At 39.1% G+C, this 12241-nt stretch overlaps 1 protein-coding gene across 1 annotated transcript in view; it reads right to left on the bottom strand.

The window, feature by feature from the left end:
* The window catches only part of LOC109437590 (uncharacterized), a 46970-nt gene that overhangs the window by 18803 nt on the left and 15926 nt on the right, over nucleotides 1-12241 (bottom strand). Inside the window, 1 exon segment of the mRNA XM_074315433.1 lies at nucleotides 5475-6931. Coding sequence (XP_074171534.1) covers nucleotides 5475-6931 — 1457 coding nt within the window.

Below are 12241 nucleotides of genomic sequence, written 5' to 3'. Positions count from 1 at the left end.
TTCTGTTCCTTAACTTTTCTCATCGGTAAAACGGGGATAACAAGACCTACCACAGAGACTTGTTGCAAAGGTTAAGAGTCAAAATGTGTAAAACATTCATAACAGTGGCCGATACACAGTAATACTATGTTTGCTTGCTCTTATGATTATTATGTGTGCATCCATAGCCATGGCTACATGACACATGCATAAACTCAGTGTATATGAATACAGAGAAGGTGTGGAAGGATGACCAGTGGGTAACAGACATTAGACTCATTCAGCCTGGAGATATGAATTTGGGGGAACCTCTAGATCATTCAGAATAAAATGAATTGAGAGGGAATTAACTCACTCATAGAACACAAGTGAGATAGCAATGACCACGGATGGGTCCTAGGAAGCACAATGGTTTAATAGATAGAAGATACAGACCCTCTGAAGGAGAAGGGAAGGAACTCACAGAAGCTAGGAAAGGACCTTCAAATCAGAGAGGAGGGTATCAGTAAAAAGGTCCAATAATGGAAGGGGGGAGGGGAGAGGGCAAAAGGGAACTTTGTGAGATCTGCTGAAGTCAGTTACAGTGGTAGAAGCCACTCTTTTAGTTGTCAGTGGAGTGAAAGGAATGTGAGACAGTGAGGACAGAAGTGGACACAAAAGTTATACAAAATGTGTCTGTGAAAGAAGGGAGTAGGGCAGAGCTCAATGGGCAAGTGGGACAGAAAGTGCCTGAGGGTGAGACTAGAAACTTGAACACGGGTATGGATCATGAGGATAGAAGGGATTATGAGGGAGAAGTTAAAGACCAAGCAGTAGGGGCATAAAAGACAGAGGAAAGTGGGAAAGTCCTAGACAAGTTGGAAAGTAGGGGGATGTGTTCGACCACAAAGAGGAAGAGTAATCCTGGAAGAGGAATGACCCCTTCTCCTTTGAGGCTACAACACGGTTTAGAGAGCTGGGGAATTTTACACAGAAACCTTTCCTGAAGAATACAACTCTAAACAATCTGCAGATCACACCGTTATAATATTTGTCCTTAGAAACATTTGTGGATACCAACATATAAGACTACAGGCCTGCCATTCCTTCAGATGATTTAGGATTTCCATTCCAACGTCAAGATAAACCACCAGAGAACCATGACTTTGAACTACTACGGTTTTGCCTGTTTTCTCAGAGTCCTTTTTTGGCATTATAAACTAAGCAAAGAACTAGAAGATGTATAAAAGAACCAAATGGAAATTAAACAACTGAAAAATGCAAAAGCCAAAATGCAAACTCACTGGGTGAGCTCAATCAATTAGATATGAGAAAGAAATCAATGAGTTCAAAGAAAGATTGATGCAAATTAATTAATCTGAGCAACAGAGAAAAATAGAATGGGGAAAAATACAGATGGGAGCCTGAAGGACCTGAGGGGTAAAAAATGAGGTCTATCATTCATGTTATTGAAGTGTCTGAAAGAAAGGAGAAAGTATGGGGCTTCAAAACTTTTTGAAGAATAACTAAAAATTTCCCAAATTTGGCCAAGGGCATAAAAATCCCACAAAAACATCCTTCAGGAATGAAGGGGAGGGACATAAAGACATTTTTAGATGAAGGAATACAAAACTGTTTGTTACCAAAAGATCTACCCTAAAAGAAAGACTACAGGAGTTAGTGGAAAAGAAAGGAAATGTTAATAGAAGAAATCTTGGGATTTCAAAAAGGAAGAAAGAACAATGGAATGTGTAAAAGTAAAGGCAAACAGACTATGCTTCTCATGAGTTTTGTAAAACCTATTTGAAAGGTAAAGCAAAAAAGAACATCACCCAATATGGTGCTCAGCATATGAAGAGGACATTCTTAAGACAATTGTATTATTAAAGAATGGGGAATGTAAAGGGACCCAATAATAGTAAGGTTTCTATACATCAAAGTGCTAAAATGTTAATATTGTAGCCTGTGATAAGTTATGTATATAATACAATACCTAAAGTAATCATTAAAATACAAAGAGATATACTCAAAAACATCACAGATACATCAAATGGAATTCTAAAGTAACCCACAGGAAGGCAAAAATAACAACAGGGGGACAATACACAAGGAACAAAAACAAAAATAAAATGGCAGACTTAAGCCCTAACACATCAATAATTATTTTAAATTTAAATGGCCTAAATATACCAATTTAAAACCAGAAATTGATAAAATGGATAAAAAGTATGACCCGAGTATATGCTAGTCACAGAAACTTACTGCAAATGTAATGATATAGATAAGGTTGAAAATGAAATTATGAAAAAATTTAAACCATGCAAACATTAACCAACATATGCAATAGTGACTACATTAATATCAGATAAAGTATAGTTCAAAGCAAAGAAAATTTACTAGGGCTAAAAGGTGCATTACATAATGATAAAAGGGTCAATAGACCAAGATGACATAGCAATTCTAAATGTGTATGCACCAAACAACAGAGCTTTGAAATACATGAAGCAAAAAACTGATAGAACTTAAAGGACGAACAGACAATTCCACCATTATACTGAAAGACTTCAACACCCATCTCTCAGCTATTATAGAAATACTAGACAGAAAATCAGCAAGAATATAGAAAATCTGAATAACATCATCAACCAAAAGGTTTGTGTAGACAGTTACAGAAACTCCATCCAATAACAGTAGAATATATTCTTTTCAAACAGTCTTACAGAATATTCAAACCAGACCATAGCCTGGATCATAAAACAATCCTCAACAAATTTAAACAGCCAGATCAAACATATAACAAACTAGAAATCAGTAACAAAAAGAGAACATGAAATATGCCAACACTAGAAAATTAAACTACATACTTTGAAATAATCCATGGGTTAGAGAGGAAGTCTGAAATGAAGAAATATTTAAAACTGCATGAAACGTAATCAAAACATATTAAAACTTCTGAGATGAAGTTAAAACACTGCTATGAGGGAAATTTATAGAACTTAATGCTTACATTAGAAAAGTAAATCTCAAATCAATAATCTAAACACCCACCTCAAGAAACTACCAATGAAAATATAACCAAAGTAAATAGTAAAAAGAATATCAGGGGAAAAAAATCAGTGAAATCAGGAACCGAAAGATAACAGTAAAAACAATGAGATAAAGTGCTGGCTTTTGGAAATGATCAAAAAATTGATAAATACTAGAAGACTGACAAAGATAAAAAGAGAGTTGACACATTTCTCATGAGGAATAAAACAGGGTATACAAACAGATTCTGCTGCCATCAAAAGAATAATAAAGGAATACTTGAAGCAAATAAACTTTAGACATAATGAAACATTACTAGAAAAGGACAAACTATGAAAATTCATCCAATAGGAACTAGATACTCTAAATAGTTCTATACATATTAAATAAAATAAATATATAATTTAAAAAACATCCAAAAGAATAACCTCCATGACTAAATGGTTCACGGGAGAGTGCAACGAAACACTAAAAGATCAAATAAAACCAATTCTACACACTGTCTTCCAAATAATAGAAGAAGGAACAACCCCCCAACACATGTTGGGAGGCCAGTATCACCTAGACACCAAAACCAGACAATGACACTACAAAACAAACAAAACCTACAAATGAAATTTTAAAAACCCCAGAAACTACATATTACTCTCATGAAAATAGAGGAAAACTTCCTCCATAAAATACTAGCATATTGAATACTGTAATATATGAAATTATACTCCATGACCAAGTGAGGCTTATTCCAAGGACACAAGGCTGGTTCAGCTTTCAAATCTCAAGTCAATATAATACATCACATCAATAGGCTACAGAAGAAACAAAACATGACTATATCAACTGATAGAGAAAAAGCATTTAACAGAATTCAACACACATTCGAAATAACAAAAAAAAATCAAATTAGGAATATGGGAAACTTGATAAGAAACCTCTATGAAGAAAACATTAAGACTAACATCATACTTGATGAAAAACTAAATGTTTCCCCCTAGTATCAGGAATCAGACAAGGATATCCTTTCTCACTACTACCATTCAGTATCATATTGGAAATCCTAGCCAGTGCAGTACAACAAGAAAAAACAGGTACATAGATGAGAAGGAAGAAACAAAACTATCACTATTTGCAAATTATATTTCTATGTAGAAAATTCCAACCATTCTATCAAAAGAAATGGCTACAGTTCAGCAAGGTTTCAGGATGACAAAATAACATAAAAAAAATCCTTATATTTGTATACTACCAAAGATTGTGTGGAAATTGAAAGTTAAAAAAATCAATGCCATTTATACTTAAAAAAAAAAAAAAGCCTAGATATAAATCTTATAAAAATTGTACAAGACCTGTTATTGAAATTTATGAAACTGTAATGAAGTAAATCAAGCCATACTTAAATGTAGAGACATACCATGTTAATTAGACTCAACATAGTAAAAATGCCTATTCTGAACAAATTGATCTGCCAGTTTAACTCAATTTCTATCAAAATTCAATAAAGATTTTTTTGATAAAAACAGTCAACTATATCTAAAACTTTATATGGAAATTCAAAGTAACTAGGAGTGATAAATCAGTTTTAAATAAAGAATAAGAAGAATCACTTTACCCAATTAAAAAACTTATCATGTAACTATAGCAATCAAGTAAACCAATAGTACAGATCCAAGGAAATATCTGCGTATTAGGTCTTTAACACCACATCAAAAATTTGTTTTTAAATAACCAGACAGCCTTAAACAGCCTTAACTGATGTAAAAAAAATGTGCCTATTCATATGTTTTCTTATCTCCTCAAATAGGTATTTGGTAACTCAAACCTTCATGTTTGTCATTAAAATTAAGCTCCTTAACAGTAGAGACAATGTTTTAGAACAAATAAGAGGTTCAATGAAAGTTTCCAGACCTGCCCTGAACTGGCAAACTCTCTGGACATTGGACAGTAATGAATGTATATGTACAAGACATAAAGACCCTATATCCTTTACTTCTGGAACAAAACTTTCCTTCTGCCAATTAAACTAAGGAATCAGTGACAAAGTGCCCCAGGCTTGGCAAGCAGTCTGAAAGAAACTGTAGTTCTTGTTCTCTTCTAAGTCTCTCCCGTCTTTAAAAAAAAAAAAAAAAAAAAAAAATTCCTGAGATAACACTGCAGTATAAACTAAGGAGACAGATGTAGGTGAATGTTTTATAAGTGCATAATAACTACTGGGTCACTCTCCTGGATGAATTCTCAGATGTAGAATAGGACTCTACACAGGGTCAATTTCCAATATGACTCATTAGACGATGACTGATAACCTCCAACACATTTTCTCACAGGGAAAATTGTGGGGTTTCTCTTTGGTATGAATGAGTAGATTCTGAGTAAGATGTTTCTTCTGGTAAAACATTTTCCTCAGTGGTTACATTCAAAAAGTCTTTCCCCAAAAGGAGTTCTTGGAGGTTGACTGAGGATTGTCCACTTGTGAAGGGTCTTCCGACTTCTGTTACACTGACAGGATTTCTCCCAGAATGAACCCTTTGATGCTGACTCAGGGATGAGCTGCGACTGAAGGCTTTTCCACACTCACTGCACTCATAGGGCTTCTCTCCGGTGTGGATGATGGAGTGTCTAATGAGGTTTGTGCTCCAGCAGAAGGTTTTCCCACATTCAAGGCATTCATAGGGCTTCTCTCCACTGTGAATCCGCTGGTGCCTCGTGAGGCCTGACCTGCGGTTGAAGGCCTTCCCACACTCACTGCACTCATAGGGTTTCTCCCCCGTGTGGATGCTGAAATGTCGAATGAGGTCGGCCCGATTACTAAAGGCTTTCCCACATTCTTTGCACTCAAAAGGTTTTTCTCCAGTGTGGGCCCTTTTATGTAAGATAAAAGTGGAACAGTGGGTAAAGGCCTTTCCACATTCATTGCACACATAAGGCTTTTCTCCCGTATGGATCCGCTGGTGTCTCTTGAGGTATGACCTATGGTTGAAGGCCTTCCCACACTCAAGGCACTCAAAAGGCTTCTCCCCCGTGTGGATGACATAGTGGTGAATGAGGGCTGCACTCTCACAGAAGGCTTTCCCACACTCACTGCACTCATAGGGCTTCTCCCCCGTGTGAGTCTGCTGGTGCCACATGAGGTATGACCTGTGTTTGAAAACCTTGCCACATTCAAAGCATTCATAGGGATTCTCACCACTGTGGATAATGTAGTGTCGAATGAAACCTGGTCTATCGCGGAAGGCTTTTCCACATTCTTTGCACACAAAGGGTTTTTCTCCAGTGTGGCTCCTATTATGGAGGACAAAAGTAGAACGGTGGGTGAAGGCCTTTCCACATTCATTGCACTTATAGGGCTTCTCTCCACTGTGAATCCGTTGGTGTTGTGTAAGGTGTGACTTGCGGTTAAAAGCCTTCCCACACTCCATGCACTTATAGGGCTTCTCCCCTGTGTGGACCATGTGGTGTTGAAGGAGGTAAGTGCTCTTACTAAAGGTTTTCCCACACTCTGTGCATTCATAGGGCTTTACTCCTGAGTGAATCCTCTCATGTCGAGCAAGGAGGCGTTTCTTGTTAAAAACTTTCCCACATTCATTGCATTTAAAGATATTTTCCTCCTCCTGAACAATGGGATCTTTACCTAATCTGTATGAGTCATGGTCAAGTACAGCACCTCCTGGATGGACTGGCTCCTGTACAATCTTTGAACACACACCGTCAGCTGTCCCTAAGCCACCATGTTTAGACTTAGATTTCCTAGGGATCCTCTCCTTCTGGGGGTCTACCTCTGGTTTCAAGTATCCTTCTTGTAATTCCAATGGCCCATTCTGATCCTTGGTTTGGTCTAACTGGGAGTCTTCCGGGGCTCCAGCTCCTTCTGTTAATTGTTCCTGAAGTGAGGCTGCCTTGGACAAGGCTGGCTCACAAGTGGTAGTTTCTATGGTGTTGGGCTTTTCTTTGTCATCTGAAAGAAATTCAATACACAATAGGGCCTGTTAGTAATGCCAATAGAGAAGAAATATTAGCATTTCAGTGAAAAAAATGAAGATGAAACAGTGCCTCTGTATTTGTTATGTTTTGCTACCTCTGAATCCCATGATTGCAATTTCTTTCTTTCCTGGTCCCTGGACTGTTGACACCTTGAATAGGAGACTCAGGGGAGTGGCTGGGTTACGGAACACAATACTAGAGAGCAGACACAGTCAATTCCAGGTTGGATATTTATACAAATAGGTAACTAATTTGGTCCTTTAGATAGTTTATGCTGAAGAGATGACTCAGGGCAAGTCCTGGCCACACTTGAAATACTAACCATGTGATTAAAGGATTGGGGCATTGAGCTATAAGATAACTGGGCCTCTGGAAAGAGATGATGAGAGGGCAAGAGACTGAGTTATGTGGGTAATGAGTCAATCCATTGTGCTTATGAAATAAGAGTCAATCAAATTTGGACCCTGAAACCAGTTGAAATTTCTAGGTTGGCAATACTTCAGGCATTTACTGCCATACATCAATGTTAGGAGGGTAACGAGTCCCTGAGAATATGGTAGCTTATGTTTGGATCCCCTCCAAAAATTTTCCAGAAAAACACCTGATGCACACTTACTAGACAAAGACTTAAGTTATGTACAGTAGTACCTCAGTTTTGAACGTCTCCATTGACGAACATTTTGGTTTACAAACACCGTAGATTTTATGGGTCTATGGTATCATTAGATAGTAAAATTCATGCTAAATTTGCAGTTTTAGGGGTTGATTTTAAAGGTCTGTAACAGATTAATTCATTTTGCATTACTTTCCATGGGGAAACCGTGCCTCAGTTTTCAAATGTTTCAGAACTCAAATGGTCTTCTGGAATGGATTATGTTAAAAAACCGAGGTACCAGTGTATAAACAAAATGGAAATATCAATAAAGAGCTAGGAAACCTAAAAAGAAACCAAAAACAATTTCTGAAGCAGAAAGGTATAAGTGAAACAAGAAGTTCACTAGAGGGCCACAAAGACAGATTTGAGCATGAAGAACAAAACAGCAAACTTGACGATCGGACAATGGATATTCTCATGTCTGAGGAAAAAAGACTGAAGTGAACAGAACCTAAAGACCTGTGATATACCACCAAGTGAATTAATATACTCATGTGGGATTCCCAGGAGGAGAGATAAAGGATCAGAGAATATTTGAACAAATGGCTTGAAAATTTCCCAAACTCCATTAAAAACATCAATATAAATATCCAACAACCTCAAAGAACTCCAAGATGAACTCAAATAGACTCACACTGAGAAGAATTATATCTAACTTTTGAAAGCCAAAGATGGAGAGAGTATCTTAATATCAAGCATGAAACATAAAAGGGATCTTCAATAAGAATATCAGCATAGTTATCACTGGACACTTAGGAGGCGAAAAGAGAATGGGCCAATATATTCAAGTGTAAAAGAAAAAAGACCTGTCAACCAAGAATCCTATATCTGGCAAAACTGTCCTCAACAGTGAGAAAGAAATTAAGATGTTCCCATATATAAAAGCTGAGGGAGTTTGTTACCACTAGACCTGCCTTGCAAAAAATTCTAAAGAGAGTCCTGCAGGACACTAGAAATGAAAGGACACTAGAGAGTAACTCAAAGCCATATGAAGAAATAACAGTCTCGATAAACGTAAATACATAGGCAATTTTAAAAGCTAGTGTTATTTTAACAATGGTTTAGAACTACAATTTTTGTTTTCTACATAATTTAGGAGATGAATTTTTTAAAATTATTAATCTAAAAGCAAGTATTGTAACGTTAGTTTATAATGTAGTTTCCTACATAACTTAAGACACTAATGCATTTAAGAGAGCAATTACTTTAAGTTACTGGGTATACAATATGTAAAGATGTAATTTTGGGACATGAATAACTGAAAGGGGTGCGGACAGTTGTAGAGGAGTTTGTTTTTTATGTTATTGAAGTTTAGCTGGTACAAAATCAAATTAATGTTTGAACTTTAAGATGTTAAATGTAATCCCACAAACAAAATACCTATAGCATATCTGCGAAAGGAGATGAGAAAGGAATTTAAACATTTCTCTACAAAAAATTAATTAAACACAGAAGACAATAATACAAGAAATGAGGGAAGAAAAAAGCTATAATGCATGTAGAAAACAAATATCAAAATGACAAAAATCTCTCCATATCAGTAATTACTCTGTAAATTAAATGTAAATGAAAGACAAGAGATAGACAGAATTGGTAAAACCACATGATCCAACTATATGCTGTTTACAAGAGATTCAATTTAGATCCAAAGACACAAATAGATTGAAAGTCAAAGGATGGAGAAGGGTATCTCATGCAACTACTAACCAGAAGAGAGCAGGGGTGGCTATATTAACATCAGATAAAATTTATTTTTAATAAAAAAAGGTTATGAGACAATAAAGGACATTATATACAGTTATGCATCACTTAACAACGGGGATACATTCTGAGAAATGCATTATTAGGTGATTTCGTTGTATGAAAGTCATAGAATGCACTTACTCAAACCTAGATGGTAGAGCATACTACATTACATACCTAGGCTGTATGGTACAGCCTGTTGCTCCTAGGATACAAACATATACAGCATGTTGTTGTACTCAATACTGTAGGCAACTGTAATACAATGTTAAGTACTGGTGTATCTAAACATATCTAAACAGAAAAGATACATTAAAAATACAGTATAAAAGGTTATAAAGAAATTATAAACTTATGGCACCACCATCATATATGCAGTCCACTGTTGATCAAAATGTCATTATGTAGTACATGACTATATTAATAAAAGGTATAATACAACAAGAAGATGTAACAATTGTAAACACATAGTTGTAGATATAAAAATATATGAAACAAAAAGTGCCAAAATGGAAGGAAGAGACAACTCTATAATAATAGATGAAGACTTCAATACCTCATTCTCAATAATAGATAAAACAATCAGACAAGAGACTGGTAAAGAAATAGAGGACTTAAATAACATAATAAGCCAACTAAAGCTAATAAACATGTAACATTCTGCGTAACAGTAATAGCATACACATTCTTCTCAAGGGCACATGGGACATTTTCCAGAGTAGACCTTATGTTAGGCCACAAATTTAGTTTCAACAGCTTTAAAAAGATATCATGCTAAGTATGATTCGTTCCTAATGAAAAAAAACCTTAACATACCAAAACTTACGGCATGCAGTGGAAGCAGTGGTAAAAGAGAAATTTGTAGCTACACATGCTTACATTAAAAAACAAAAAAAAGGCCAGCACGGTGGCTCAGGTGGTTGGAGCGCTGTGCTACTAACGCTGAGGTCGCCGATTCAATTCCCACATGGGCCAGTGAGCTGCGCCCTCTACAGCTAAGACTGTGAACAATGGCTCTCTCTGGAGCTGTGCTACAGTGAGCAGCAGAGGTCAGCGTGGACTGCTGTGTGCTGCCATGGGTTACCGTGTGCTGCCATGAGCGGCCGGTGGCCAGCGTGAGTAGCCAGCAGCCAGTGAGTGGATGGCAGCCAGCGAGAGCTACTGTGAGGGGCTGACTGATGCTCACAGACACTACCGCTACAAGAAAACTAGACACTACCAGTACAAGACCATTATCCCTTATGAAAACCAATGCAAAAATCCTCAATAAAATATTAGCAAACTGAGAGAACGAATATAACTAAGAATATAAAGAAGAGGCCACATCAAGACTGGTAGGAGGGACAGAGATGTGAAACCCACAGAGAGAGGTTGTATGCCAGGAGGGAGACCTCGTTAGCAGAGGTACCCCCTGAAGAGGGAGAGGACCCCCAGCCCCACACCAGGCTCCCCAGCTAAGGGATCCTGTGCCAGAAAGAGGCGTTCCTATAACATCTGGCAGTGAAAATCAGTGAGGACTCTGTCTTCCCTTCCTGGTGGGATGGAAGCCAGGTGGAACCCAAGACACCTTCTTGTGGAGCCGGCACATGGACTCACTCACTCATGGGCACTCATGATCTCTGCTGGAGAGGTGGCAGCTAGGGAGGCCCAGAGACACACGGGGAAGGGCTGAATTGAGTGACTTTGGTGCTGGAGCCAAAGGGACAGAGGCCATTGTTGTCCCTGTGTGGAGCCTGACACACGTGTGGCTTACAGGATGGCACCATCTATTGAGGGTTAAGCCCTTCCCCAAAAGGCCAAGACTTTGATGCACTGGTCTGGGGGAATCTGTGTGTGTGCACTGCCTTGTTGACAACCTGGGTCCCCACCGTCCACACAGCTGGTGCTACATCGCCCAGGCAACTTGACTGCTGGGCTGCTGGCCCCGCCACACCGGCTACAGATTAAAGTGGGCAGAGGGCCTGTGGCAGCCCGTGTTTGCTGGAAGGCAGTGACCCAACACCTGCACTGTTGTGTAGATAGGCGGTAGCAGGCCTGAGACAAGCAGTAGCTAGTCGTAGTATTCTTGGGGGATTTTGCAGGGTGGACACAGGCCCAGCACCAGGGCAGGAGCCGAGAGTGCACTGACTTTATAAAACCATGGACCATGCCCCTTAGCTCCCTGTAATCCTACCCTGTCCACTTAGAGCTGCACTGCTGGGGCACTCTGGGCGCCTGGGTGGCTGGCCCAATCCCACAAGCTGCAGATGTTTTCTATAGCAGTGTACAATCCACAATAGCCCCGGTGGTGGACAGTGACCCAAAACCTGCCCACTTAGGGGCAACTCTTGAGAATTTGCAAGCTTGAGGTGGTGGCTGGCTTCAGTGTTCTGCGGGTGCTGTGCAAGGTGGTCACAGGCTGGGCACTGGCATAAGAACTGAATCTGCATTAACTTTGTAAAAACCAGTCATGTCTTGTGACTCCCTTGAACTCTACCCCACCCAGCTAGTGCTGCATCACCATGGACACTCTCAACACTGGGTCAACCAGCCAGGCACGTGCATCTCAGAAGCCTCTTTAAACAGCTAGACCTTATGGGCAGCTGGCAGGTGGTGAGAGGCCTAGGGGGCCCTGGGCCTCTTGCTAAGCTGCCTCAGGCCCACAATTGGTGGAACGCAGCCTCAGTTCACAGCGAGGCGAACCCCACATCCCTCCAAGTCCAGCCCAGACAGCTTTGAGGCTCCTATCAGATAGCCATGGTCAGGTAACACTTGAAGCTGAAATTGGCCTGCTGTCTGGATACCCGCCCAAAAGACACCAGAAACAACACACCCAGAGGCCAGCTTCAGAACACACCAGAGCACTACCTGGTTAGCCCCACAAGCAGCACACCCAAAGGGGAGGGG

Source organism: Rhinolophus sinicus, linkage group LG11, assembly GCF_036562045.2.
Source record: "Rhinolophus sinicus isolate RSC01 linkage group LG11, ASM3656204v1, whole genome shotgun sequence".
NCBI classification, from domain to species: Eukaryota; Metazoa; Chordata; class Mammalia; order Chiroptera; family Rhinolophidae; genus Rhinolophus; species Rhinolophus sinicus.
The sequence above is the reverse complement of the archived record's forward strand: the minus strand, read 5'-3'. Positions and strand labels throughout refer to the sequence as shown.